We start from the raw sequence: 22,518 nt of genomic DNA on the forward strand, positions 1-22,518 counted from the left end.
GACATTAATGTGACGTGGTTATGGATGTTACATGATATATTATAATTTTATTAATATGAAATAGATAATTTTTTTGATCAAGTATAGAGATATTATATTTTTAAATAAATCTCGAGATTCAAACTTATACAAAGTGATACAACGTAAACATCTTTCCTGAAGAGCGGTCCTCTTCTGGCTGAATCCAACGTTGCAACAGATTATCAATATTATAAACAATGACAACATGCAAGCATCATAAGAGTACATAACATATATGTTTCATTGTTTTAAACATTGTTCCAATGTTTATTCAATCCATGCAAGCATTGCAAAACTAAACACAAATCTACATACATGGTTCATAATGAAATAGTCCACATCAAATTTGCAAAAGATAACCATAAATCTTCATGGTCAGCTACAAGTTGCAAGAGTATTCAGTAGCGGTACTTTGTAGAGTAATCTTTTGGAGCAATCACCAGACCACGACCTTTCCTTGCCCCACGGTATACAGTCTCGATAATGTCTATGAACTCCTGTTTGTCCTTGAGAGCCCAGTTGATCTTGTTGTTATTACCAGTGCCGAGATCAATCATAATGTGTTTGTTTCTGAAAAAGAACATAACTGTCGATGGATCATACAACTCATACATTGTGTTAAAATCAGGAACTTCTGTTATGTCTACAAGATAAATCACAGCAAAGTTCTTTATCGTCTCAGCAACCGAAGCAAGCACCTCATCCATCTGAAAAATGAAAACAATTGACCGCGAGTTAAGCGTAAGTATAACAATAACACTATTTTCATTCCAGAGGAAGCAAAATGCTAGCCAATTGTAAATTCAATAAATACTGACAGAAAAATGATGTTTCCAGTTATGCAGCACAAAGAAAAAAGAGACATGGAATGCGATAAAAAGTTATTGAAGCCCATGCACTTAGAAAAACACAAACAAACTAAAAATCAATTCAAAACCAGTCGCCAAATATACCTACGATCCATATAATTTTTCTTCCACTACTCCTATCAGGTGCCAAGTTCAGTCTTCGACGAATGGACCAGAGGGCTAATAAATGAAATAAGGAGAAAGCTAGCATGTTACTAAAAGAGAAAGTAGACTGATTACTTCATCGTCATAATTCAACTTTTGAGGTGGTGGAAATTCTCAGTTTGTTAATCAGAACAAAACCCAGAATATCAAAACAGGAAGTCGTTATCGGAAACACTCTGCCTCTCCTTTTCACTTACTTGGAGAAGATTTCTAACTCCCAACTCAGCTTAAGCATTGGCTCAGAGATAAGATGGCCGTCGGAAGTTCACAAACCATGTTCACAAAATGGTTCGTATAGCATTGAAATTTATGAATTGCTTGTAATTTCATAAGGGATCAAAACCAGGCAAGAATATCACATATCAACCTAATTGACATCTGACATACTACTAAACAGAACTCCTAAAAGAAATTAGCCAACTAGCCACCTACACACAAGTTCATTAAACTTGTAAAATAATACCAGGCACCTTTTCTTTAGAAGTTCTTTCAACTTAACGAGCATTACGGAAGCAGCAGATTTCAAGAACCAAGACCAAGGATCTTTCCTAAACCAAATCATATTTGTGATCATTCAAATAAAGCAAGAAGCATGCTTTCCAGCAGCTCAAAGGATTGAAGACCAATCCAAGGGCATGTATAAAAATAAAAATTAAACCAATTTGAAGAGAAAAAACCAAAAATTACTAGTATACTAGAGAGATCCATCACACCTGTGCATATCTCGGTTTCTAGTTGTTTAGTTATTAGATAAAAATAATCAGTTTTTCTTTTCAACATGACGTTGTCCTTGAATTTCAACCATACCCTTCTTCAAATTTGATAAAAAAAACTTCAAATCTATAGTGAACATAGGACTTATTGATTACTTTCTCTATTCTATGGCAAAATCTGAAATAAATTCTATGAACAACATAATCCAGGAAGGGCAGGAGATAATTCCCATGGTCGATGTAATATTAATAAAGCGATTGAGATAATAAAGAGAAAGGGGAGAACGATGAAGAGTACCTGCATGCAAGTTTCGTCCCAGTCGTGGCCGAATCGGATGACGACGAGACGCTCTTCCTCGGCGAGGATTGCCTGATCTACGGCCCATCCTGAGTGCAGATGTGGTAGTAGATACGACATCGTTGAATCGTTAAACCCCCTTGAAGACTAAATTTCCTTCTTCGCTGATGATGTAATCGATTTTGCTCTAAAAAAAACTGGATATAAAACCCTAATTTCGGAACCAGAGCTCTTTGAATTGTCGAAAAGCATATATATAGAGCGTAAATTATAAATTTCATCACTCAATTTCTTATCACTCTTTTTTTATTCTATAAAGTTTAACATTTTTCACTTTAATCAGTAAACTTTTGATTTGCTCTTATCTTAGTTACTATGTCGTTGAATATTTAACGAAGTTATGGCTGGAAATTTTTCTTTTAAAAATATAAAATTAAATTATTTTTTATTTGAAAAAACTTATAATTTTAAATTCTTTTTGATTTATCGATTATAAAACATATTCTCCATACCTTAATGATAGATTAAGGAGGACAAAGCAAATTGTATATATTGATTTCATGTTGATAAGATGTTGAATAATATAGATTAGAGTGATTTGGAGTTTCATGAGTTTTGAATTTATGATTGAATTTTAAAGTGATTTTAGTAAAATCTAAATTGATAGAGTGATATGAGACAATATGACGAGTTCATCGATATCTTCAATGATAGGAGAAGACGCCAAAAATTTATAACTATAACATAGACATGACACAAATTAAATTGTAAAGTAAAAATCTTTGAAGGAATAAGATCAAATCAATAAAAATGAAAGAAAAATGAGAAAAACGATGTAAATGACATGTGTATTTCATGTCAATAAAAAACATTTTACATAAGAAAATGTGATCGTCGTATGACTCTTTTATTTATGATTTAATCTTAAAGTTATCAAAATAGAAGTATATCGAAAAGTTTAATGATTAAACTATAAAATTTTAAATTTTAATAACTAAAATAGGATATTTTTATTCAAGTGACCATTTATTTTAAATTTTATTAAGTCGAGTCAAATTAAATTTATTCAAGCTTCTATTTAAATTTAAATCTAATTATTTATAATAGTATGGTACACATTGATTTTAATTAAAATGACTCTTATTAATCATATACGATATATTTTTTCATATTTTTTCACCTATGTAAATAAAATTTAAAATAGAATTTCATAAATTAAACTCACTCTAAAATTATAGAATACATTGATGATATTATTAAAGAATAACTTTTGAAGATAAAATATTGATAAAAATATAACAAAGTTAAAAATGATAAAAAAAGAATTTGTAAAGACCTATAGACGTGATATAAATAAAATAAAATACGAAGTTAAAAGAGTAAACTAAAAAACATATTGTCAAAAAAGAATAATTAAAATAATACATGTATTTTATGTTAATAGAGAAGCATCACGTTCAAATTTAATAAAAATTAAATTTAAATTGAAGAAAAAAAATTAAAAAACAATTAGTTTATTTAACTAAATATTAAAATAAAGCGATTTTAACTTTTTTTTATTATGTTAATTTTATAAATTTAAATTCCTCGAATTTAAAATCGAAACTGTGTTGAACTAAATAAAGCAAATCAATAACAAAAGGCCAAAAGTCTCGTGAAGAGCCGTTGAGGAGCAAAGCGTTTGGGATCGTAGCCATTTTGTAATCCCAATATCCTATCCAGTCTCCGCTGTCGCTCAACCCTTTTCTTTCTTAACAGTCAAATAAGGCAATTCGACTTAAATATCACCCTACTTTCCTAATATGCCCGATATAACACTGTTTGTCCAATATTTCTCAAAATAACACTCTTTCGGTTGATGTGGAAATAAGATGTGCTCTCGAGAACGCGATTTAAAGGATTTTGCTGATGTGGATATAAGGCATGTTTCAGGGGAAGCTCTTTCTAGCTGATGTGGTGTCACGGTAGAAAGAGCGTTTCAGGGAACATGTCTTTCCTTTGTTTTTCAATCAAGGTTAATGTTTTAAGCTTAGTTTAGGGTAATTAGAAGTTGATAATTTATTATGTAAAGGGTTTCGGTTATGATTTAAGAATGATCGAAGATATTTTTTAATTTTGTAATTAAGGTAGAGTGATTTTAGGTTAAAGTATTGTATATTTCGTTAAGGTGAAAATGGTGAAGGATTTTGTAAGTCAAGGGTTCGTAAAGGTTGTGTAGGTTAAAGTGGTTTAGGGTAAGGTTCGATTAAATTGAAAATTTTAATTACTTGAAGTAAGAGGTAAGTGAAAATTTAGTAGAAAATACACATACATTGAGAAATTATAGAATATGCAATTACATTGAAATATTAAAAAATATTAGAAACAAAGACATACATTGAAATAGAAAATGCAATTATATAAGTAAGAGTTAACGGTTAAGTGATGATACTGGACATTTTTTGCTATTGTGCTCGATGTTTCTGTAATGCTCACATATTTTTTTGTTCTGTTGACCTCTCCTGAATATTCATATCACAATGTATTCGAGTGGATTTTGGACGACTTGAGTCCCTTAATAGCAACGGATCTGGTACAATTATAAGCCAAGTTTGAATCTCATCTGAGCCTTTTTCATTACTATGGGCGGAAACTCAAATTCATATATCTTGAATACTTGTGAAAGTTGGTATACGAGATCAACATAACTTTTGTAGTCCAAATGAGAATGTGAGAAAGTTGTAATGACATGAGAGCATGTATATTTGAGTGTTTGAAAGAAACCACAATCACACCACCTCTCTTACAGATTAACTTTGAAAGAGTTAGCTTCAATCCCTTAAAGAGGACATGACATTTCGGTTACATGAAATAATTCACGGGTGCGAGAAAAATTCGTAACCAACATCCATTTGATGCAACAACTTTTTTCTGTAAATCAACTATTAGTTTTGGGTGATCAATATGGTCGTTTTGCATCAAGTAAGAGCTTGTCTACCGAGCTTTACAAATAGTTGACCCAAACGAAAATGAGTCATTTTGACCAAGGTTGTGACTGATAAATGATGCACTCTTTTTAATGTTGAATTGATTGTTTCACCAAATTAATTGTCATATGACCATAGCGATACCCGTCATAAGCACTTATCCATATTTCTTTGTTGATGTCTATAATGTACTTGTACCCTTTTTATTTTTGTCAAACAATTCTTGTAGTATAGACTCAAACCTTTAAGGTAAGAGTTCGTAATCTAAGCCATAAGAAATATGTAATAATTAATATGAAATATAAATAAGTAATATGAAAATGATTGAAAAAATAAAAAAAAGTAATATTCTCATGCACACGATTAACTGACTTGTAGTTTTAATAGTAATTTACAGTAATATGACAGTAATATGACAGACTATTGAACATGTAGAGGTTAATTTGAGAAATATTTGACAAACAATGTTATATCGGACATATTAAAAATATAGGCTGATATTTAGGTCGAATTGCCGTCAAACTTCAATGCCAATTCAAGCTTTTAATCCCACTTTCTTCTCCTTCTTGTTTACTATTGAGTTCTCTAGCTCTCAATGGAGACGCTAGCTTCTCCTCTATGTAAAACTAGCCACAGCGGCGACGCAGTCAATTTTGCGGCGGTGCCGCCGTCTCTGTCTCGGCTTCCCCTTGCAACAGCTCAAAATCCAAGCTCTTCCTGGTTCAAAGAGAAAACAGTGCTTTGGGGGTCATAAAAGCTTCTCTTGCCAAGACTGAAGTTGCACTTCTCAGAATTGGTACTAGAGGAAGGTACCTTCTTTGACCTTGGTAATGTGGATCATCGACGCCTCGTCGTTGTTGAATTATATAGCTCGAAAGTGTGTTTTGTTTTTGTTTTCGTTTTTTTGCTTCGAATTTGTTAAAATACTTGGATTGTTACTCTTGGTTTAATTTGTTTTCAAGTTCTCAGCTTTGGTTTTGGCTTAATTTTTTTTGAGTTACTAATCTAATTTCTGTAGTTTTTCTAGTTTTTTTTATATGCATACATACTTCTTAAAGTCAATTCGATTCATTATTTTCAGTCTTTAATTATTGTGTCATTGAACTTTTGTAAGCTTCAATTGATAGTCTCATTTCATTTGGCTGAAAAAAAAGTGTCATTTTCAGATTCAATTTTGTTGTTGTTGTCGTTGTTTGTGTTACGTGTGAGATATCTTGAATATCTTCTAGCTATTTATGTTCTTTCCATGTGTAGGACAGCCCCTTAGCACTTGCTCAAGCTCATGAGACGCGTGACAAACTCATGGCTTCCCATCCGGAGCTAGCCGTATAAGGGGCTATCGAAATTGTTGTAGTAAAGACAACCGGTGATAAAATCCTGAGTCGGCCACTTGCAGATATTGGTGGGAAGGGCTTGTTCACTATAGAAATAGACGAGGCTTTAATAAATGGTGATATTGACATTGCTGTCCACTCGATGAAGGATGTTCCTACTTATTTACCGGAGAAGACGGTTCTTCCTTGCAACCTTAAGCGTGAGGACGTTCGTGATGCATTTATTTCCTTGAGTTCGTCTTCCTTGGCTGAGCTTCCTGCTGGGAGTGTTGTTGGCACTGCATCACTCAGAAGAAAGTCACAAATACTCCATAGATATCCATCGCTCAAGGTAATTATGTTAACTTATTCTATTCTTAGAAGAATTTGTCGAGTTGTTTAAGATACTCTTTATTGGAAAAATAACTTTACTTCTGTGGATGATCTTATCTGCGATGACTAACAGTTGAGTTGAAATGTAAAATGACCCTGTTTCTAAATAGTAGGATATAGTGATGCTGCAATGATGGACAGAGCATTCTGTCTCCAAATCCAACATACAAAACTACATCTTTATTTTCTATTCTGAGTTGGTTATTAGTCTTGATGCCATTTTGTAGTGGAGGATAATTTTCGGGGCAATGTACAAACACGGTTAAGAAAACTTAATGAAGGGGTGGTTCAAGCAACTTTATTGGCATTAGCTGGACTCAGACGTTTAAGCATGACAGAGAATGTAACCAATACTCTTTCAATTGACAAAATGCTTCCAGCTGTTGCGCAGGGAGCTATTGGAATCGCTTGTCGTAGTAATGATGGAAAAATGGTATGTATAATGTATTACCTTTGCTTGTTTTATGGCGTACCTCATGTTCTATCATATCCCACTATTGTTTTTGTGATCTGTGACCACAAAGAGCTTAATAACAGATGAACGATGCTGGTTTTGAGTTTTGATAATCAGATTAACAAGTGATGGCATAAAAAAAACCAAAATACTTGATGGAAAAAAATGCTACTGGCTTGGGAAGTGTTATTATTAGAGTTGATGATAACGTGGACTGAATTAATTTTTCCACCCATTTCTGGGTTGGAGACTCAACTGAATCTTAAAATTTGGTATTTGGACAACAGCATAAGGGAGCACCGGTTAAGGTTATCTGTTGGCATCCCAAATGATCAGGGTTCAAACCCCATTGTCGTAATTTCCCCTCCCTTATTTGTAATGGTACCAAAAAAGAAAGAAAAAACCCGGTTCTGAGAATAGAAATACTAAGGAACCGAAACTCGGAAGCTTGAGGTTTATAATGTTCTAGGACTGGGAATACTGATGCTAGAATCTTTTGTCTTCCTTTGATTTGGTTGGTTGTTGTATATAGGCCAATTACCTAGCTTCATTAAATCACGAGGAAACACGATTGGCAGTTGCATGTGAGAGGGCCTTTCTAGAGAAACTAGACGGGTCCTGTCGAACTCCTATAGCTGGATATGCTTGCAAAGACGAGGATGGCAATTGCATATTCACAGGACTTGTAGCTTCTCCTGATGGAACACGCGGTACGTCCATACACTCGAACATCTCCCTGATTTCTCTTTTATCTTATGTCTGGTATGAGAATACCATTGTTTGTTTATACGTATATGTATGTTGCAGTGCTTGAAACATCAAGGAAGGGCTCATATGTCTTCGAAGACATGGTTTTGATGGGGAAGGATGCCGGTGAAGAACTTCTTTCTAGAGTGGGTCCAGGCTTCTTTGATTCTTGAGTAATTTAGGAATAATCAAGGCTTCAGGTTCATTCATTTTCCTGAGCTTTTATTGGCCACAATATATATATAATAAGTACCATTTTCAATCTTTCCAAGCTCAGCCGTGTAGATCTTTCCTACAATTACCATTTAGAAGTTGAAACAGAAGAGATCCAAATTGGCACCCTCTTCTTTTCCAAGTTCAGCACTTGCTTTTGGGTGCATCATTAGAGCTCCTTTTAACACAATATAACTTGCTTTTGGGTTGTGAACTTCAATTGACATCTTCTGCCGATTCAATATGGACTATTTCGTTATGAATTATGTATATAGATGTGTGTTTCGGTTTACAATGCTTGATGAATGTGGAGGATACTCAGTCTAAGATCTGAGAGTAAAATCCGAAGCATATATTTTAGGTACTCTTGTGTTGTTGTTGGTAATGATTCTTGTCTAGAGCATCTGACTAATATAAGGATTAAGAAACACTTCCAGGATTCCGTTGTAGTCTAGTTGGTTAGGATACTCGGCTCTCACCCGAGAGACCCGGTTCAAGTCCTGGCAACGGAATGTTCTTCTTTTAAGAAGTATTGATGATAGTCTGCTGCAGCATTGGATTCAGCCATGCTTGTATGGATGAGGAGAGGGAAGCTTGACTGATTGATTTAAACGCTAGCGTCCTAAAAACCTCTTTACTTTTTCGATTTTCATCTAATTTACTACCTCTTCAAGACATAGGGAAAACTAAAGCCATTTATAAGCAGAAGGCAGAGGCAGAGGCAGAAAAAGAAGAATTGGAGAGTTCACTGAATTGTATTAATCGACAAACAGGCCTATGTTAACATTTCATTTCTAAACATTCTAATGGAAATATGATTCTCAAGTATGTGATTATTTGATTGTTTTAAAAAGTAAACATTGCAATGAAAAAGTGCTTGAACCCGCCGGGTCTTTCGGGTGAGATCCGAATATCCTATCCAACCAGACTTTGAAGGTCAAACATGTTTACAACTTTGAGAATCATAGAGAAAAATAATCATGGTTAAACATCATAATAATTTGTCCAAATTATATATTCAAAATTATTTTACGAAATAATTATATTAACCAAAAATATATTCAGATTAGCAATTAATATAGAAGGTGGTAGCTTTGCAGTGTACACCCTCCCCCTCAAACAGAAATTAAACTAAAATTGGGTGCGGTGCACCAGGCCCGTGCTTTACTGCAACGCTTGGGCGACGCTTGAGAGCCCCGGTAGCAAGTTACTGTAATGGACTCTCCCCTGACAGTTACTACACTTGATCTTAGCCAAAAGGCCGAGAAAGGCGTGCCTTTTACTCCCCAATCCAGCTTCTTTCAAAACTTATCAACTCAACTTCACATAAAATGCAGGCTCATATCATACTAGACTATCATTTTGCGGATTAAACATTTAAGAAAGTTAAAAAAGCAAGAGTAGTGACTTTTTCTCAAGGCTCATCGCTGACAGACAATTACCATCCGGATGCCTTCTGAAGCAGACTATGAGCAGTATACCGGTTGTTCGTCCACTAATTTTGTGATTGCCCTATAATCTTACAATGCCAGTATGGATGATAATGGGTTTCATATCGTTTCTATGCAAGCACGTGGAGAATCACGATTTAATCTGGCAGTGCAATTTCCGATGATCTTGGATTGTTCCCGAATCGGATCCGGTAAAACTTGTGTTTGGATGACATGATCAACTTTATGTATTTCAGGAAGCCTTAGGCCAAGCGAGAAAAAGTTCCATTCTTTTGTTGGAGCAGTTGAGGACACTTCCATTTCCAATGTATAATCAACCAATAAGCCAGAAAAAGGCACACATTAAAAATATATTCCGTTGCCGGGACTTGAACCCGGGTCTCTGGTGAGAGCCGAGTATCCTAACAACTAGACTACAACGGATCTTGATATAGTGAACCATGTTTTTTTTAAAAACCTTAGATACAACAATTGAGTAAAATTTAGTAAGAACATGGGCGAGTCATTTTATGCTTCTCATGAAAAATAAGTATTGCTGAAAGAGCAAAGATGTAAATCACAATTCTCGAGTTTAACAGTCCATCGATCGAGAAATTCAAGAACTGTACCCTTTGCATTTTACATAATTGCTCGAGAAATTGTCATGAGAATCAATTTCGTCCAACCAGAAATACTTTTAATTCTAATTAAATCTGGTGGTAGACTGGAGATGATTTCCGAGAGATGCTTATGTCGAAAATAGACCAGTTTCAAAGTATTGGACAAGCAAGCTGAAAAATTCCCCCACAAGCACTTTTTCATTGCAATGTTACCTTTTTAACAATCAAATTTTCACATACTTAAGGTTCATATTTCCATTAAAATATTTACATATGAAATATTAACATGGGCAAGCACTTATTGCTACCTTTATATTCAATACTTGATTTTGTTTTGTTTTTAGTGTGACTTAGGGTAAGATTACTATTCCATGTATATTGCTTCCTTGCACTTTCATGTATGAAGTGATCACAAACAGCTATCATGGCATTAATGTCATCATACAACAATACATGACATGATCACAATAGCTAAAAGGCAATTAAAGCACAACACGACACAAAAATAAAACACGGACACGAGACAAATACACAAACATGTCCCAAAACGCGAAATCTATATAACACATAGTTATAAACACATCGATGTTAATATCGATGCGAAATTCCAGCATGGTTATGCATATATATACATACATAAGCAAAACACAATACATAACGGCAGAGCCTTACCGATCTTATGAAAAGAAAAAATCTTACCATACTCCAATTGATGGCCATTCATCCAAAATTTCATAGTGTTTATACTATCCTTCTATGGTTCTATTACTTCTATATACAATGAATAAACCAAAGATTAACACCAATCATAATCGTTTTCTAATTTGTATTACTGAAATGGAACTAATTTTGAATCACGATTTGTTGAAAGTATATGGTTGTAATCAAAACACTACTCTTAACCCAAAACTAGTTATGTGCAAGAGGACAAGTCCGTGCATCTACAATCTAAATGGAAACTATGTTATAAACGTACATTTGCTATCCATTACATATACTTGAAGATGAATTGAATAGAGGTCAGCCCCGGATGAAAGTATGCTCAATTTTTTAAAGGCTCTTTCGCATGTTTGAAAATCCATATCTTCATATCCATGTTTGAATATGCAAGGAATACAATTATACAAATGTATGAAACAGATATCACAAGAAAAACCGAAAAATCCTGATTCCTGATAGCACAGAATTTAACCGAGTTATGAATATCTATTTGACAAAGGTAAATATTTAGGGTTTCGTGGAGAATCAGACTTCTATGGATATATGGACACTCATGAACATGCTTCAAACATGAGGATTCTAATAAGAACAGAAAAATATAAGCGGAATTTAATACCAATAATTCTATTTTTGGAAAATAAGAAGAAATGGAGCAATGTAGCATTCAATTTTACTCAATTATCACAAGAAATTAATTCCAGGTATTTTATAGTTCACAAATTATACAATAAATATCAAACATGCTCCCAAAGAGGGCAAATAAAAAAATGTTAAGCAACAGAAATTGTCTCCAAGAGAGAATCAACATACTCTTTAAGCTTGGCCTTTGTAATCGCACCTTCTCTCCTACTTTCTGCCACTTCCTGCCCATCCTTGAACAATATCAACGTCGGCAATCCGTAAACTTTGTATTCCTCAATCAATTGTGGATTTGCATCATGATCGATTTTCACGACCTCTAATCTATCTCCATATTCCTGAATAGATAATTAATTAATTAACTAAAGTTCTTAATTAATTAATAAATAAGTAATTTAGATGAAAAAGAAAAGAAAAGCACCTGAGCGATGGATTCCATGGCGGGAGAGATTAAGCGGCAAGGTCCGCACCAAGTGGCAACGAATTCGACGAGAACCGGACGGCTGGATTCCAACACCGTGCTCGGAAACTCGCTCTCTGTAATTTCCTTAACGCCTGCACCGCACCGAATCGAGAAATTAGGAGTCGTGGAGGAAGTAAACGGTCGTAGGAGTGGGAGGTGGTTCCTTCGGAAGCCGGCGTTGACCGGAGGAGTGGAAGAGAAGGTTGCGACGGTGGAATGTAGCTTAGATGGGGAAGCAATTGTGCGAACCGGAGAGAGGAATGACTGGACCACCACAGACGGCGAACTTGAGAGAAGCGTGTCCATTCTTTTACGGCCGGTGTTTAATGGTTAGGATTGATGAACGATAAAATTGAGAGATCACAGTGTTTTATTTTATTTAAAAAATGAATTTTATTTATTAATTTATTTGTGTGATGGAGAAATTATGGCTTTTTATCTATTTTCCAGCTTGACTGAAATCACAATTAGGGCAAACAAAATTTGATTTATTTTGAAAATTCTATTCAATGAGATTAAACTTTTATAAATTTAATTTGAATAAGAAAATTAAATAAATTTTAAACAATAAAATTTGAATCATCAACTCGAATCAAATCGATTAACTTAAATACCCATTTCTATTTTTTTCTACTCTTAATCCGTCATTCATTTTAATTTATGTTAACTTTTTATCAAATTTGAATCATATTATCCTCAAATACTATAGAACATTAATGGATATCCTTTCGTTTAGAAAAGTCACCACATTCGTGATAATCCATTATTGGAACAGTGCTCCATTCAATCGAATCAAATCAAGTGAAAAAAATTAATCTTAATTAAAATAAATAAATTCAATCCTTCATATTTAAAAAAATCATCATTTTAATATTTATTCTTCTTCTAAAGTGTGTGTTATTCTCCTAAAAATGTTACTCCTATATTTCTTTCTTGATATAGTAGCAGTTTAACAGTAACTTGCTGATGTATGACATAATTCATTTATTCAACTACTACTATGATCCATGGGCTCACTTGGCTTAATCGCAAAAAAAAAAAACTAAATTAATGAAACTGTTAAATACAAATAGTTAAACTGGTTGAAGTGTTTCACATAAAAAAATTATTGGATACATAAGTTTGAGGAACTTTATTATTATATCACATCATATTGGCGCTCGTTTCAATTTTAATTAAAATGATTTGTTTGTAACAATATTTTAATTAAGTGACTTATATATAACTTTTATCAAAAAGATGATATGTTTGTTACCAAACCAATAATTAGGTGACTTTTGATATAATTTACCCCATTCATTAAGGGTGATGTACGAGAAATTAATTAAAGAGTAAAGAACAAAAATGATCCTCCAACATTATTTTATTAAGTTATCGACTATTAAAAGTTATAAAATGATTCATTATTTATAGGATATTATTTTATTGAGTCTTCCAACTATTAAAAATTATAAAATGATCATCCAACTATTCATACTTCTCAAACTCGTATTTTTCTGTTAAAAAATTGATATTCGTTTGAGATGGACGTTATCGTATTGACTGTGATACGATAAAATTATATTTTAATGATATATACTGACATCGTTGTTACTTTTAAGAACTGACTCGATGATGTAATGTAAATGGAGACTTGATTCACAAAATATATCTCAAAACGATTCTAAGATCATATTTATCATATCTCAGTCAACAGGTTAACATCCAACTCAAAAGGTCGTTGATTTTTTATTGAAAAATGACGAATTTGGAATATATGAGTAGTTGAGTGATCATTTTGTATCTTTTAGTAGTCAATGGACTCAACAAATTAACATCTTATAGTGAGGAAATCATTTTGTAACATTTAATAATTAGAGTACTAAAAAAAATAGTGTACTAAAAAAAGTAGCATCTTATAGTCGGGGGACCATTTGAGTATTTTACCTTTAATTAAACTTAGCAGACCTTCTAGAAGCCTCCAAAAAGAGAAAAAAATCACCCTAAAAGACCCTCCTCTCAACAAATTTCATTTTCCCTCTTCAGTTCTTCCGTTCCGTCCTAAAACACATTTCTAAGCCTGAAAACATGTCGTCCGACGGGAACGTCACCGGGGGATGCGGCGGCGCTAACTCCGTCGGCGTAACCAATAAGCTTTTCTTTTGCTATCAATGCAACCGTACCGTGACGGTGACTATATCCCCGTCCTCTTCCGATCCTTCTTGTCCCATATGCAACGATGGTTTCCTCGAAGAATACGAAAGTCCAAACCCTAATCAAGTCTCCGGCTTCCCCAACCAGAATCCGAACTCAACCCCGTTCTATGACCAGTTCCTAGATCCGTTCTCTTCCTTGCTTCCGCTCCTTTTTCCTGCCGTTTCTGCTTCTTCTTCTTCATCATCGACAACAACTTCATCGTCCTCTGCTTCTGTTGACCATAATAACCCTAACTTATCTGGGCCGACCCGATCAGGTAGAGGCGACCCGTTCGCTTTCGATCCGTTTACCTTCATCCAAAATCATCTAAACGATCTGCGTTCGAGCGGGGCACGCATCGAGTTCGTGATCCAGAACAATCCGTCCGAGGCCGGATTTCGGCTTCCGGCTAACATAGGGGATTATTTCATTGGACCAGGCCTTGAGCAATTGATCCAGCAGCTGGCCGAAAATGATCCGAATCGGCATGGTCCCCCACCGGCATCTAAATCAGCTATTGAAGCGCTACCTTCGGTGAATATAACGAAGAATAATTCAAATTCGGAGCTCAACCAGTGCGCGATTTGCATGGACGAATTCGAGGAAGGGACGGAAGCGAAGCAGATGTCCTGTAAGCATCTTTATCATAAGGATTGCATATTGCCGTGGCTGGAAATGCATAATTCGTGCCCCGTGTGTCGTCACGAGTTGCCTACTGATGATCATGATTATGAGAGGAGGGCTCCAGGAGTGCGGGCGACCGGTGGAGGTAATGGCGGTGGTGATAGTGGGCAGAGGTCCGATGGGGATAATCAGCCTATCGAGAGGAGCGTTAGGATATCGCTGCCTTGGCCATTTCAAGCTGGTGAACCTGGAGTTGGTCCAGGACCAGGCAATAATACGGAGACCAGACAAGAAGATTTGGATTGAGATTTGTGTGTATATGTTTGCCCTTTTTAACAATTGTATGCATTATTATGTCCCATTTATGGTGTTGTATTGATAACATGGGGTTGCTAAAACCTGGGCACTTAGTTCAATATATCGTGCAGCGCATGTAGTGTTCAATGGCAATGCAATAAGTTCCCCAGCTAATACAGTGCAACTGGTTATCTGAGTTTTGGGTAATTTTTATTGCATGCCTTTTTATCCATTGTTTGGTATTAGTAAGTCACATGGAAATTTGGAGAAGAAAATGAGAATGCCTGCTAGGCATTAGACCATATTGAAATGCCATACATGTTATGAAGCTCTTTTAGAGCCTCAGGGCCTCGCAGCATTTGGTCAACAAATGATGCATGTAATTCATAGGAATTTAATAGGAAAGGATTAATTAAAGTGATAAAATATATACATTATGTCTTGCGGTCCTAGTTAGATTGTTTCCTTGCATTTATTATTGATTTAATTGAAACTATGATGCCTTCTTAACCATCTTATTCTTTATAAAAATATTTGAGTTTACTAAGCTAGGGCTACAATTTGAGTTTACTAAGCTAGGGCTACAATTTGAGTTTACTAGCACTTCATTTTAAATGCTCACTGTGAATACAACTGGGTCATTATCTATAAAGAGTGTAGCTGATAAATATGGCGGAAGAGATAAATACTAGTATACTACATCTTATTCTTTATAAAAATATTTGTAAAATGTCACCATTTGGAGTCACTAAGCTAGAGCTACGATTTGAGTTTACTAGCACTTCGTTTTATATGCTCACTGTGCATACAACTGAGTCATTATCTATAAAGAGTGTAGCTGATAAATATGGCGGAAGAGATAAATACTAGTATACTACATTTTTTTATTTTACGAATACATATTTAATATTAACACTTTGAGGGAAGGGAGAAGGAGAAGTCTGAACTTTCTTAAGCATAAAAAACTTCCTTGTTATGTGCTTTCCAAAATCCAAATTGTTGCTTAGATTTTGATGCGAAAATTATAAATTACAATGATAATGGAGCGGAATATATTGGTCATTCTGATTTAACTTTTCACAGAGGCATGCCCGCTAACTACGTTTGATTTCAAATAGTTTTACTTTTCTTGTTTTACATGGACAATTGCCCAATTGACTTTGGAGGGTATTATATCTGGTTAATTCCTTAATACTTCATACCTAGGTAGTGACCAACATTATGTTTTCAGCTAAAATATTAACAGGGTCCTTCAACTTTGCCACTTTATTTTATAAGTTCTTATACTTTAATTACATCCTAATAAGCATGTAATTTTTTATCCAAATAAGCCCCTAATCTTCAACCTTTTCCCAAATAAATCTCTTCAACCTTTTCCCAAATAAATCTCTTAACCTTTAACTTTTTCCTCAACAAATTCTTAATATAAATCACATTTCATATGAAATAGGAGCTTATTTAAGTACACATCAGACGATAGGGGCTTATTTGAGTACAATAAAAGTATAGGTGTATATTTAGCAAAGAAAGAAGTAAAATAATTGAAGTTTCTTTTGGTGTTTTAGCCTATATTTTCTTAGTAGTCTCTGTAAACAATGGATTCATTATGTTCTATGCTTATAGTTGGTATACGCTCCAAATAATCCAACAGATATTAGCTGTGGAAGGCTTGATGTCAGGTCTTGCTGAGTTGAGATGGCACGAACTTACATAGTAAAAGCTTGAATATGAAAGTTGGAGCTTTTACATATATGTATAATGTTCTCTAACTTGATAAAGGTAAAAATAACAGAGGCATAGAAAGATGGGGTAGTTGAAGCACTACTTGCTTTTAGAAACATTTTTAAGTAGAAACTAGAAAGTTCATAGGACCATTTGATTTTCTTCTGGAATTTTGATATCTGAATGAGGTGTTCTTCCAACATAAGAGTAGAAGTTAATTTATCTTTTGATTTAGGTAATAAAGTTAAGGAAAACATGTAAATAAGTTGTGAGAGAAAAATGGTAGTGGTGAGGGTTTCAGGGTGAGGAATAAACTATGAACTTGTTGCGCTAACATTTTATTCTTTGGAAGAAACTCCTGCCAAGTTCTGAAAGTTGAGTGACATGTTATTCCATTGCTAAGCCTTTTGAAGACACTCATGGTATTAGTCGATGGGGCTTCAAACCATTTGTATTTTATTTGGACTGATTTTTTATTTTTGAGACATCCTGTTGAAATGTTGTAAACATCTGGATACTGTCCATTTGCTTTTGTACAATATGCGGTGGAGAAGGTTGCAGAAGAGCAGTTATGAATGTAAATGGAACGCTGATTGATGGGAAGAGAGTCACTGTGGGGGTGGCTAAGTATAAGAGGGGCAGGAAGAGAGATGCAGAGGTTAAAAGATCTCAGCTAGAAGGAATTAAGCCATTTAGAGAAGCTAATGGTAGACAGCAGGTTGACTTGGAGTCACCGAGAAGTTTGAGAGATGGCAGAACGTATAAGGAGGTTGTGAATGTGGATAACAGTAGGAGTGTGGATCAACAAAGAAGGGTGAACAGGGAAGGTCAGAAGAAAGCAAAAGGAGTAAGAAATGTCTGGGATATGCACATCCCATCAGAAGATTTTTGCTGGGTGAAAAATTCCTTAACAGGGATTTTTAAAGATACATTTCAGCCTGTTATGGTGGTGCGAGCTTTGGCAAAAGAGGGGTTCCAGGTCAAGATAGTAAAGTGGGGATACGTTAGGAACGCATGCATTATTATCTTCAATACAAATGAAGAGTTCTTGAAGGCGTGGTCGAGTCTTAGAGAGAAACTTTACTGCTGGTTTGATTGGGTAGATCCATTGTTGAGTAAATGGAGTCCCTTTGGCTTATTGCTTGGTCGAGTTGGTTGGGTTACCGCTTCTTAGCTGGAGTATTCCTTTTCTAGAGAAGCTTGGAGGAAAGTGGGGAAAGGTTGTTTGTATCCCGGAGGAAACAAGAAACAGAGATGACCTCTCTTCGGCTAGAATGCTGCTAAGGGTGGCAAGTCCGTTTGATGTACAAGAATCTGTTATTGTAGGATCTTATGGCAGATCGTTTAAAGTTAAAATTAATATGGGATCCAGCTCTAATGCTTTCTCTAAAGCTTATGGAGACGTGAGGCAGATTTTGTCATTTGGCAACTGCAGTGACGAAGTGTCAAAGGAGGAAGATGGTAGAAACAAAGATAAGGTAGGAGACAACAGGGAGAACTCTGCAGAAGGTTTCTGGTCAAAAGTTGACACGTGGCTTCAGAACAGTCAAGAAAGGAGGACGTTAGAAGAAGGTGGGGAACAGGATTTGGAAAATAAGTCGGACACTCTGCCCAATAGTAATGGGGTGTCAGACAAGTTTGAATTTGAATTAAATCCCAGGGGGGATTTTGCAGGCCTTGGGCTGAGAGAGGTTGCGGTCCAGAGTTCAGCCCATTCGGAGTCTAATTGGGAGTCTTATTCTCCTGTTACTAAAATTATTCCAGCTGGCCCTGCTGTAAAGTTGAATTGGGCTAGGCCAGCAAACAAGAATAAGGAGCAGAATATGTCTGAATTTTTTGCAGAAGAAAGAATTGTATCAATAAAGAAGGAAAAAATAAGGATCTGGAAGATGAAGATATTATGCTAGGTTTGTCAATTAGGAGTGCTCCTGTTGGCAGAATGGGAAGAGGACGCTATGCTCGAGTTTATAAAAGGTCAAGAGATAGAAGAATATGGTTGTGTCCAGCTATTGAAGATGATGTATTCTGTCACATGGCTTCTCCGAAGCTTAAGCAGAACAATTCTGTTCCTAGAAGTATAAAGTAGTTGCCTACGAATAGTATTGGAAAGGGACAAGATAAGGACTTCAATGGTTCTGCCGATTTTCAGAATACATCTACGATCCCTACCATTTGTAATGATGTTGTTGAAAGGGTAGAAGCAATTTCTGTGAATGCTTCAGGGAAAGGAAATGAAAAGAGAATGAAGAAGAAGAGAGAGCCTTAATTTCTGAAGCTATTGACTTGGTTAATATTTCGACTGCTTCTTCTTCCTCTTTTGTGGAATTACTGAAGGAAGCAGTGGATACTTGGGAAGTATGTGAGATGTTAGGTATTTCATTTAAGGAAGGGAAAGAGGCTTTTATTGATAAATTATTATGTCTTGGTCAAGAGACAGATGCAGTTAGGGTGGATGAAGGCTGCTCAGTTTTAGCTGAGTGTAGGGGCAGTAATTCTTTTTTATGAATAATTTTAGTATTATTTCGTGGAACATTAGGGGTCTTGGGATGAGGGAGAAGTGTGTAGCTGCAGCAAGGTTAGTCAAGAAGACGAAACCAGTTTTTCTTTTCATTCAAGAATCTAAGTTGGAAAGATGCCATGGGGCGATTTTTAGAAGGATTGGAGGTAACTTGTTAAAGGGGGTGTTGGTTTCTCCAGCACAGGGGTCATCGGGGGCTTGATTACATTGTGGAATGAGAACGTGGTTCAAGTCATGATCAGTTTGTGCATAGTAGGTTCTGGCGTTAGTAGGAAAATCTAAGCATGGTTCTATGGAGTTTGTAGCTATTAATGTTTATGGGCCTACAGTCGAAGCTGAGAAGGAGGTTTTTATGGGGCGTTGCTGAAGTATGTTAGAGCTCTAAATTTACCATGTGTTTAGGGGGAGACTTCAATGCGTATCTTGATTCAGAAGAAAAGATAGGCAAATCACAAAATTGGCATACTATGATATTTTCAGGTCATTCGTGCAAAATGCCAATCTCATTAACTTGCCTATGTCAGGAGGGTCTTTCACTTGGTGCAGTAATAGAGAATCTTCAACATGGGTGAGATGGACAGGTTCCTTATTTGCGCAAGATTCCTTAAGATTTTCCCTAACATTGTGCAGTCGATTTTACCGAAATCTATTTCAGACCATAATCCAATCTTGCTGGAGGATAATCTACAAATTAGGGTCAAAACCTTTTAGGTTCTTTAATTTTCTTTTAGAAGAACAAGGTTTTGATGATTTAGTTGCAGACTCACTGGAAGTAGAAGAGAAGAAGAACAATAGTGGTGGAATTTTCAGAATCCTGCAGGGTGCAAAAAATGAAATCAAAAACTGGTCTGGAAGTGGACATTTAGGGCTGTCAGAGTCAATTTCGTTGCTGGAAATTAAAATTAACAGTCTGGATTTAAAGTGTCAAGGTGGAAAGCAGTCTGCAGGGGATTGGGCACAATGATTGAGTCTAAAAAGGAATTATGGAGACTGTTAAGGATCGAGGAGAATTTGGTTTCAAAATCTAGAAACAGATGGATTAAAGATGGCGACAGGAATACAAGGTTTTTTTCATCTTAGTGCATTGAAAAGGAATAGATTCAACACTATTCATTCTATCAATTTAAAGGCAAAGTTATTTCGGATCCAGAAAAGATAAAAGAGTGTGTTTAAGTTTTTCAAGAATGCATATAATGAAAAAACTACACTAGAAGTTGAGGGCTTGAATTTTGATTTTAAACAGTTGTCTCAAGTTCAAAGTGATTCTCTAGAAGAGGTGTTTACAGAGCAAGAAGTGTGGCACGCAATTTCATCTTCTGATTGTGCAAAAGCTCCAGGGCCGGATGGTTTCACAATGGGTTTTTACAAGAAGTATTGGAATTTGTTAAAGGTGAAAGATTATGGAGTTTTTTTTTCCAGATTTTTACAATGGAAAGCAGTGGGTTCATGGGGTGAATCATGCTTTTATTACCTTGATTCCAAAGAAAGGTAATCCTGAGAGTATTGAAGATTATAGACCTATTAGTCTAGTGGGCAGCTTGTATAAGATTCTCTCTAAGGTTCTTTCGAAAAGACTTTCTTCTTGTGTTAAAGATATTGTTAGCCCTATACAGTTCGCGTTTATTCCGGGGAGGCAATTATTGGATTGTGCCTGTTTAGCAAATGAAGGCATCGATTATTGGAGGAAACAAGGGCTGCAGGGGGTTGTTTTCAAAGTGGATTTTAGCAGAGCTTATGACACCGTGGATTGGCAGATTCTGTTAAGGCTTATGAAGGAGATGGGGCTTCGGAGAAAGGTGGTGTTCTTGGATAAATCTGTGTATTTCTACAGCTTCTATATCTATTCTACTGAATGGGTCTCCTACAAAAGAGTTTCATATAAAGGTTTGCGACAAGGATGTAGTCTTTCTCCTCTTTTGTTTAATGTGGTTGGTGAACTCCTTCATATGATGTTAAATAAAGCTGTGGAATTAGGATTATTTCAAGGGTTTTCTTTTGGAAATGTGCAAAACAGTTTTAATTTGACCCATCTTCAGTTTGCGGATGACTTAATTATTTTTTGTCGAGCCTCTATCACTCAAATTAAAAACGTTAGACGAGTGTTGATGATTTTTAGTTTTATGACGTCATATGATGTTAAATAAAGTGGAATTAGGATTATTTCAAGGGTTTTCTTTTGGAAATGTGCAAAACAGTTTTAATTTGACCCATCTTCAGTTTGCGGATTAATTATTTTTTGTCGAGCCTCTACACTCAAATTAAAAACGTTAGACGAGTGTTGATGATTTTTTAGTTTATGACGGGGCTTCATCTTAATTTAGTTAAGAGTAAATTGTATGGTATTAATGGAGGAGGACACACTGAGAAATTGGGCTATGGCATTGGCTGCTCTATTGGTTCCTTTCCGACAGTTTTTTAGGCCTTCCGTTAGGGGCTAAAAGAAACTGTGAGAAACTGTGGGAGCCAGTCCTAGCTAACTTTGATAAGAAATTGACGGGATGGAAAGCTTCTTCTTTGTCTATGGCCGGTAGATTGATGCTTATTAAGTCGGTTTTATCCTCTTTACCTATCTTTTATCTCTCTATTTTCAAGATTCCAGCTAAAATCTGTCAAAAATTAAACTCTTTGATGGCGAATTTTTTATGGGGTGGAGGAGAAGAAAAGAAGAAAAATGCATTGGGTGAGTTGGATTAAGATTTGTAAACCGAAGTGTGGAGGTGGTCTAGGAGTTGTTGATTTGAAGCTATTAATATAGCACTATTGGGAAAGTGGGTGTGGAAGTTTGCCAACGAAAAAGATCTTTGTGGAAAAAGTTCTTATGTTTCTAAACATAATGTTCGTTGTCTTCTATGGATGTCAATAAAGTCTCCTCCCACAAGGACTCTTGGATTTGGAGAGGTATTGTGAATAGCTACATGAAGGATGATTTCTTTGGAGGATGCATTAGATCTCATGCGAGGTTACAAGTTGGGAATGGCAATTCGATTTTCTTTTGGAATGATACATGGTTGGGGGATTTTCCATTGAAAGTTCTTTTCCCTAGGATTTTTGCTCTGTCAACAAATCAAGGGGGTAAGGTTGTTGAATTTGGTAGTTTTGATTTGAATGGTTGGGATGGAATATTAAGACTAGGAGGAATCTATGTGATTGGGAAGTGGCTCAGCTGGTTGATCTATTGG

General features: G+C 35.4%; 3 protein-coding genes, 1 non-coding gene and 2 pseudogenes across 4 annotated transcripts; 3 read left to right on the plus strand and 3 right to left on the minus strand.

Annotated features, from left to right (window-relative positions):
• Positions 1-231: 231 nt before the first annotated feature.
• Positions 232-2,243, minus strand: LOC120188378 (thioredoxin-like protein YLS8). Its single transcript, XM_039191826.1, has 2 exons — positions 2,046-2,243; positions 232-728 (listed from the first exon to the last, which is right to left on the minus strand). The coding sequence occupies exons 1-2, from the start codon at positions 2,163-2,165 to the stop codon at positions 420-422; spliced, it is 429 nt and encodes a 142-aa protein (XP_039047757.1). The 5' UTR covers positions 2,166-2,243; the 3' UTR covers positions 232-419.
• A 3,322-nt stretch (positions 2,244-5,565) lies between these two features.
• LOC120188375 lies at positions 5,566-8,140 on the plus strand (annotated as a pseudogene).
• A 431-nt stretch (positions 8,141-8,571) lies between these two features.
• Positions 8,572-8,643, plus strand: TRNAE-CUC. Its single transcript has one exon. It is a non-coding gene; the product is annotated as a tRNA-Glu (tRNA).
• A 629-nt stretch (positions 8,644-9,272) lies between these two features.
• On the minus strand, positions 9,273-9,405 carry LOC120188479 (annotated as a pseudogene).
• A 2,146-nt stretch (positions 9,406-11,551) lies between these two features.
• Positions 11,552-12,349, minus strand: LOC120188377 (thioredoxin X, chloroplastic-like). The gene is made up of 2 exons (XM_039191825.1): positions 11,962-12,349; positions 11,552-11,878 (listed from the first exon to the last, which is right to left on the minus strand). The coding sequence occupies exons 1-2, from the start codon at positions 12,307-12,309 to the stop codon at positions 11,672-11,674; spliced, it is 555 nt and encodes a 184-aa protein (XP_039047756.1). The 5' UTR covers positions 12,310-12,349; the 3' UTR covers positions 11,552-11,671.
• Positions 12,350-13,991: 1,642 nt separating this feature from the next.
• LOC120188376 (E3 ubiquitin-protein ligase RING1-like) lies at positions 13,992-15,306 on the plus strand. Its single transcript, XM_039191824.1, has one exon. The coding sequence runs from the start codon at positions 14,071-14,073 to the stop codon at positions 15,106-15,108; it is 1,038 nt and encodes a 345-aa protein (XP_039047755.1). The 5' UTR covers positions 13,992-14,070; the 3' UTR covers positions 15,109-15,306.
• Positions 15,307-22,518: the final 7,212 nt, after the last annotated feature.

This window comes from Hibiscus syriacus, unplaced genomic scaffold, assembly GCF_006381635.1.
Source record: "Hibiscus syriacus cultivar Baekdansim isolate YM2019G1 unplaced genomic scaffold, ASM638163v2 tig00116944_pilon, whole genome shotgun sequence".
Taxonomy (NCBI): Eukaryota; Viridiplantae; Streptophyta; class Magnoliopsida; order Malvales; family Malvaceae; genus Hibiscus; species Hibiscus syriacus.

Coding starts and splice junctions, on each gene's coding strand:
- LOC120188377 (XM_039191825.1), bottom strand. CDS start 12,309: ATGGACACGCTTCTCTCAAGTTCGCCGTCTGTGGTGGTCCAGTCATTC. Junction 11,879..11,961: donor CCATGGAATCCATCGCTCAG/GTGCTTTTCTTT, acceptor TTATCTATTCAG/GAATATGGAGATAGATTAGA.
- LOC120188378 (XM_039191826.1), bottom strand. CDS start 2,165: ATGTCGTATCTACTACCACATCTGCACTCAGGATGGGCCGTAGATCAG. Junction 729..2,045: donor GGGACGAAACTTGCATGCAG/GTACTCTTCATC, acceptor TTCATTTTTCAG/ATGGATGAGGTGCTTGCTTC.
- LOC120188376 (XM_039191824.1), top strand. CDS start 14,071: ATGTCGTCCGACGGGAACGTCACCGGGGGATGCGGCGGCGCTAACTCC.